Here is a 7,434-nt window from a genome sequence, read left to right on the forward strand (position 1 = left end):
TCTTGGAGCCCTGACTACCCACCACTCCCCAGATCACCAGTACACTCACAAAGAGTAGACAATTTGGAAATTGCTGATCCAGACTCTTTTTCAGTAGAATGTACTGTAGAGAGGAGATGAGATCATTGGGCCACAGGATCACAGGATCACGGGGTCATGGGGTCATGGGGTCATGGGGTCATGGGGTCAGGGGTTTTGCAAGGAGAGAAAACAGGAATTCCTTCCAGGCTTCATGTCCCACACTCCCCCCACCTCCAAAGCCAAAAACACTCACCCGAAGGCTATAGCTTCAGAGGCCACTGGAAGCCAAGAGCAAGAGGAGGGAGGCAGAGAGAAACAGAAGGAAGACACCATGTCAGTATCTCCCCAAGCCCAGAGGGACCCTGTGAACATCTGAGTCAGGTCACATCCTTCGCCTGCTCAGAGCCCTCCCATAGCACCATCTAACTCGGGGCAGAAAACCACAGTCGTCCCTGTGGTCCACAAGCCCCCACAGGTTCTGCCCCATCTTCTCCCACTCTCCCCCTGGCCACTCTGCTCCAGCCACAGGGACCTCTTCACTCTCCTTCCAGCATCCGGGCATGCCTTGCTCAGAGCCTCTGCGCTGGCTGTTCCCTCTGCAGGATGCTCTGTCCCTGGTATCCACATGGTTCCTCCTCCCACCTCCTTCAGGTCTTTGCTCAACTGCTACCTCCTCACTGAGGCCTTTCTGATGACCACCCCAGCTAAAACTGTGACACCCCAAGATGCTTTTTGTCCATAGCACTGATCACCTTCTAAAATACCCAATAATTGACTATGTATCATACTTATCCCACACCAAAATGTCAGCACCACAAGGACAGGATCTCTGACACTGCTGTGTCCCTAATGCCGAGAACAGGGCCTGGCATACGGGAGGTGCTTAATAAATGGTTGTTGACTGAATGAAATAATTAATCCATACAGTCAGAGAAGAGACAGTGAGTTGGGGAGAGAGACAGAGTGGCAGAGATGGCCCTGGGCAGAGCTAGAAGACAGAAAGAAGTGAGAAAGGGAATGACAAGGGGGAGAGAACCTTCTAGGGCAGGAGAGAGGCATGAAGATTGGAGCCAAGACAAAGCCCCTCCCCCCACGGCATTCAGCCCTGGGTCTCAGGAAGGTCAAGGAAGGCCATTGCTGATACTGTTGTCAAGGACACAAAAAGAAATTGGGGCCAGTCTCCTCTGGCTTTGCACTTGCTGCCTCCTCTCCCCCCTGCTATCTTGATCTCTTCCCCCCCACCCCACCCCCCAGCTCTTCACCTAGCAGCGTCCTTCTCAACACTGAGACGTGGCAGCTGAAGTGTCACCTTCTGAGAAAGGCCCTCCCTGACCACACAATCTGAAGTTCCCCACCACTCGTCTTCCCTCCTGGGTCTGTTGTCCAGCCTGGCCTGGGGACAAAAGCAGGTGGCTCTGCTTCGCACATCCCCAGCACAGGCGTGGCCAATGGTGCGCAGGACACTCCAAAATGAATAAGTGAGAATCAATGAATGAAGCCCGGAGCCAGGAATGGAGGGGGAGGGGCAGAGCAAGAATTTGAACCCAGAGCTCTCTAGCCCCAGAAAGAACGCTAGGTGGAGCCAAGTTTCCGATCTGGAAATTGGGACTCCCTCCCCTCGCCCTACCTTCAAATCCCCAAAGCCCCAGCACCTACCCATCCAGCCCTTTCCCCATGGGGAGGGAAGCAGGCATGGGTGGGGACAACTCCTCACCAGTAGTTCACTCGAATCACGATCTTGTTGTCAACTTGGAAGTACTCGCTAGTAGAGGCGAATGTGTTGGCAGAAATAGGTAAAGAGGTGGCTGAAGAGATGGGCGTGGGAATAGGTCCAGCAGTGGTCTCTGTCAACGTGGTGGCCACTGGATCCGCTCTCGGCGTGGATCCGAGAGTGGGCCCGAGTACATCAGTGGCCGATGGAGTGAGCGCAGGAAAGAGCTCTTGAGTGGGCCGGATTTCTTTGGTGACTGATAGGACGCGCTTCACACTCGGCATCGGTGCAGATTCCTTATCAGGCGACAAAGTGAGCTCTGGAGCAGGTTCTGGGGACGGATCCAAAGGTGGGGCCGAGCTCGGGAAGGGTTCCAAGGCAGGGACAGCGGCCAGGATTGGGACCGGGACCGGGCGTGGGATTGGGGTTTGGGTCCTGACCGGGACCGGGATCGGGGTCCGAACAGGAGTCAGGGTCCGAACAGGAGTCAGGGTCCGAACAGGAGTAGGGGTCCGAACTGGGATCAAGGTCCGGACCGGAATCTGGGTCCGGATCGGAGTCGGGGTATGGACCAGGGCAGAGGGGACCAGGGTCGGGGTCCAGACAGAGGCTGAGGCCGGAGCCGGTAGCGGGGTTCCGACCGGGGTTGAGGCCGGGCCCAGAGTCGGGGACCGGACAGGGATCGAGGGCCTAACCGGGGTCGAAGCCCGGACCAAACCCGAGGTCCGGGCCGGGGAGGGGGCTGGGGCCCGCGCCTGGTTGTTCATGGGGGCCAGGGAGACCCGGGAAAACCCCGGTTGGGATCCCGCCTGCCCTCCTTCCTTGGGCGGGGGAGAGCCTTGCATACACCAGGGTTCTAAAATGGGACGCAACCACAAGGGGGGAACTGTTACACGGTGTTCCACTCGTTGCGCAGGTTCTAGCGCTCTGGGCCAGGGATGGGGCGGCTAGGTCTCCCCTAATAACTCCTATCCCTTTAACCTCCACCACCAAGGTAAGGAACACACAGATTACCCTAGGGTTCCTCTCACATTCATGTGTTCAGTATACGAGGTCGAGGTCGGACAATTAAGTTCGTGAACTTTCCACTGTGTAAGTGGACGGTTTATGTTTATGTTTCTCGTGTGCACCGTCCAGTGCTGGGTGATTCTGGGGACAGAGCAGCGATCAGGAAAGCCCTGGTCCAGGGATCAGGCTCCCTGTCCAGTGGGGGAGACATACCCATCACTAAACAATGACTGCCCAGTGTGGTCAGGACTGGGGTGGGAGATGCCCAGGCAGATGGGTCAGAGGTATGGTGAGGGCATCGCAGGGACCTGTGGGATCCCAGAAGAGGTGCTAGAGCCAGTGTGGGGCAGAGAGGGCTCCCTAAAAGAGGGGACAACTGAAAGACCTGGAGAAAAATAATAACAGACTTTACATTTATATAGAGCTAAGTGCTATACATGCCCACAGCTAGTAAGTGGCAGAGCCAGGATTCAAACAAGTTGTCAAGAGCCGGCCGAGTGGCTCAGTTGGTTAAGAGCTTGCTCAAGAGTTTGAACTCTGAGCAACAGCGGTTCGAGTCCAGCCCGAGCTGAGCAGCCGCTGAGCTGCCAACAGGTAGCAGGATGGCTCAGCTAAAAAAAAGAAAAAAAATTTAAACAAGTTGTCAGACTCCAGTCCTGGTGCAGAACCACTCCATGAAGAACTCTATCACAGGAGGAGCTCCTCCAGAGTGGGATCTTGTCATGTTCTTTGCTGAATCCCCAGCTCCTAGAACAAGTCCTGGCACACAGTAGGTGCCCAATAAGTATTTGTCTTTTTTACTTTGAAATACTTTAACACTCACAAGAAGTGGGGAAAATATTGGGTTGTCAGAAAAGTCATGATGCATTTTTGCAACAAAAAACATAGAAAAAAAAAAGTCATGGGCCAGCCGAGTGGCGCGATGGTTAAGAACTGGCTTGGGACGCCAGAGGGCCCTGGTTCGGATCCCACATATGAGGGCCAGTGACACTGCCCTCTACAGCTAAGATGCTGGACAACAGCTCAATCTGGAGCTGGGCTGCTGTGAGTCACCAGCGACGACGTAGGCTGCAGCCCCTGCTGCAGTGGGTTGCCATGGGCTACTGTGTGTAGCAAGCAGCCAGAGTGAGCAGCCAGGAGCCGCAGTGAGCGGCCATCCAGAAGCCGGAGACTGATCTGCCTCGCCTGGGAAGAGCGCAATGATGGTGCCAACTTGGGCCAGTGAAGCAACGTCCTCCACAGCTAGACTGAAGAACAAAAGGACAGCAACTTGTCTGTTCCCCTTCCCCCAATTCCCCAGCACTGTTCCCATCTCCACAATTCCCCAATTAAAAAAAAAAAAAGGTCATGACTTTTCCAACAACCCAATAGTACAAGGAATCCCTATGTAACTTTCACAATACATAAGTAATAACACCTTATAGTAACCACAGGAAGTAAAACCTTACATGAAACCAGGATGTTGACATTGGTCCCATACTATCAGATCAGGTACAGACCTTATTCACGTTCATGGAAGGGTTTCCAACAGAAGAGAGTCCTGACCTTCTCTCTGTGCTTCCCTGAGCCCTTCCTCTGTTAAACCTTGGGCCTGAGTCTCAAAAGCCAGGAAGATCAGGAAAGACATCCAATTTTCTGTGTGATGCTAAGCAAGTCTCTACCCTTCTCTGGCTTCAGTTTGCCCCTCTGTGAAATGGGCTTTCCTCTTCTAGGTAATATTGAAAACTAACACTTACCGAGCACCTATTATGTGCCAGCCTCTGTTATAAAATGCTTTGCACTTATTATTTAATACAAATTTCTGAAGCAGATTCTATTAGCATTCTCATTTTACCAGTAAGAACATTAAGGCACAGAGAGATGAAATGACTTGTCCGTATTAAGTGACAGAACCAAGATCTGGAGCCAGGCAATCTCATTTCTGTGCAATAATAAATAACTTTATTTTTTCAGTGATAATTTGGGTTACTTTATGTACTATGGCCATTGTGCTAAATGCAATAAGTTTGGGCCTGAAATATTTAAAGCTTGGCTAAAAGAAAAAAAATTAAAAGTTGCCCCTTGATGTGCCTTCTACCTTAGTCCTTTGGGACTCTGCTTCCTTTCACCTGTAAAGTGAGGGATTTTGATCGGAGTAATTTCTCCTTCTCTGTGAGCACCGATAATCTAAGATGGTCTTCCTTGTTAGGAAGTTGCTACCTTAGGCTAAGCCTGCAGCAGCCTGTGTATGAGGCAAAGCTGGTGACTTGGGTAGGGGACTCTTCCCTTATGATGGTCAATCAGAGAACTTCAGTCACTCCTATTTGATAATCCAGCTAGCTCTGTTCCTGTAATGACTACTGGATGTGTATGGTGACAGTGCCAAGATTCTACCATAGGTGAGGCATCCTTTAAACCAGGAAGTACATCAAAAAGGGAATCCATGGGACTCAACTGCCTGCTTCAGTTTTCATGCAGCCACTGGTCAAAGAAATATATTTCCCAAGATGGGAAAGCACATCTTCCAAGCTTTGCTTTTTTTTTTTAAGGTTTTATTAGGGAAATTGGGGAAAGGGAACAGTGTTGGGGAATTGGGGAAGGAGAACAGCCAAGTTGTTGTCCTTCAATCTTAGTTGTGGAGAGCGTAGCTAGCTCAGTCCAAAGCCCAGTCGCCATCTGGCAGGTGTCAGCAGCTCGTGACCATGTTCAATCTTAGTTGCGGGTGGGCATAGCCCACCATCCCATGCGGGAGTCAAACTGGCAACCTTGTTGTTAGGAGCACATGCTCTCACTAGCTGAGCTATCCTGACACCTGTTGGCAGCTCAGTGGCAGCTCAGCTCGGGCGCAGCTCACTGGCCCACGTGGGAATTGAACCCGTAACCCTGTTGCTCAGAGCTCATGCTTTTCACCAACTGAGCCACTTGGCCGACCCCCAGCTTTGCTTTTAAACTGAGTTCTGCTCTCTCAGTGGGCTGCATCATTTGTTCAAGGCAGCAAAGACTCTTTGCCTCTGAACTTCAAGAGTTATCTTAGAAGGAATCATGAGCTGGTAATGTCTGTATTTAATCTCAATTTAATATTATTTCATAATAAGCTTTTGATCCAATGCCCACTTATTCTTAAATGGTAAAGTCATTCCTCATGACACATTCAATATAGTGAAACCTGGAAGAATTTATAGGTATTTATTCACTGTATAGTATCAGTTGATTGAATTAAAGGAATATACAGATCTCTTGGCTGATGATCTAATAAAAGGACTCCTTCATTTGTTCATGTGTTGCTGTATTACATTTGTTATTTTTCTCTGTTCTGTCTTCAATTCCCATGGTTTTGCTCATTTCCAAAAGTCCTTGGGCACTGTCCCAGCCTACAATCTGCTAGAAAATATGGGAAAGGATTGGCAGAAATTGGCTGATGTAGGCTTTTATTTTTTTAGTGGCAAAAGTAGTATTAAATGTGTTAATTGTCGGGCCGGCCGAGTGGCACGTTGGTTAAGAACTTGCTTGGGATGCCAGAGGGCCCCAGTTCGGATCCCACATATGAGGGCCAGTGACACTGCCCTCCACAGCTAAGATGCTGAACAACAGTTCAACCTGGAGCTGGGCTGCCGTGGGTCGCCGGCGACAGCGTAGGCTGTAGTCCCCTGCTGCAGTGGGTTGCCATAAGCTACCATGTGTAGCCGGCAGCCAGCGTGAGCGGCCAGCAGCCAGCGTGAGCGGCCGTCCAGAGGCCGGCGACTGATCTGCTTCACCCGGGAAGAGCGCAATGATGGTGCCAGCTTGGGCCAGCGAAGCAACATCCTCCACAACTAGACTGAAGAACAAACCAACAGCAACTTGTCTGTTCCCCTTCCCCAATTCCCCAATAAAATCTTTTTTAAAAAATGTGTTAACTGTCTTAGGATAGTCCCAAATTTAAGGGAGATCCCCTGTCTCCGCCAGATCTTACTTAGATTTGTTCCATCTCATTTTGAAAGAAAGTTCAGGACCCGGAGAGGCAGAGACAAGTCAAAGTATTTGCACTTTCCCTTTATTTTACATCCAAAATAGTGCCGGTAACATTCGATCACTGTTAGCCCTGCTTCCTACCACTTGCCAAAGAATGGATTCTTCAATTGTCTAAACAACATCCACGACCCATGTTTTTTTTTTTCAGTAATTTGATGGCATGAGAAGGGAGTGTCTGTGTCCCATAGCCTGGATGGTTTTCCTTCCAAAGGGGGAAGGCACCAATTGCAAAAGTTGCCCCAATCCCCCACCCATGCTGGTGGAATGTGGCTGTACCTTCTCCCATCAAGAGGTGGAGTCTGTTTCCACATTTCTCAAATCTGGGCTGGCCTTGTGACTTGCTTTGGCCTATAGCATTCGGGGAGAGTGATGATGTTCAGCGAGGTCCACTCTCTCTTCGACCCCTGCCTCAGCCATAAGAATAAGCCAGGGGCCGGCCTGGTGGAGCACAGCAGAGCAGCCAGCCCCCAACAGACCCCTGAGCTTACTACACACACTTATGAGCCCCTCCCAAATCAGCCCAGCCCAGCCCAAAGCAACAGAACTCCAGCCAACTTGTAGTCTTGGCAGCAAAAATAAATGTTTAGTGTTTTATGCCATTGAGTTTACGCAGCATTATTGTGGCAACAGATAACTAATACAACTGGCCACATTTTATGTTTTAAACATTTTGTTGTTAAATATAACACAAATGCAAAAAAAAA

General features: G+C 50.4%; 1 protein-coding gene across 1 annotated transcript in view; it reads right to left on the reverse strand.

The window, feature by feature from the left end:
- SELENOV (selenoprotein V) overlaps positions 1-2,499 on the reverse strand; it is an 11,626-nt gene extending 9,127 nt beyond the window's left edge. The window contains exons 1-3 of the mRNA XM_019666251.1: positions 1,736-2,499; positions 275-299; positions 50-103 (exon numbers count right to left, since the gene is read on the reverse strand). Coding sequence (XP_019521796.1) covers positions 50-103; positions 275-299; positions 1,736-2,499 — 843 coding nt within the window. The remainder of the gene's footprint in view (positions 1-49; positions 104-274; positions 300-1,735) is intronic.
- Between the last annotated feature and the right edge of the window lie 4,935 nt (positions 2,500-7,434).

The sequence above is a fragment of the Hipposideros armiger genome, unplaced genomic scaffold (assembly GCF_001890085.2).
Source record: "Hipposideros armiger isolate ML-2016 unplaced genomic scaffold, ASM189008v1 scaffold_466, whole genome shotgun sequence".
Classification (NCBI taxonomy): Eukaryota; Metazoa; Chordata; class Mammalia; order Chiroptera; family Hipposideridae; genus Hipposideros; species Hipposideros armiger.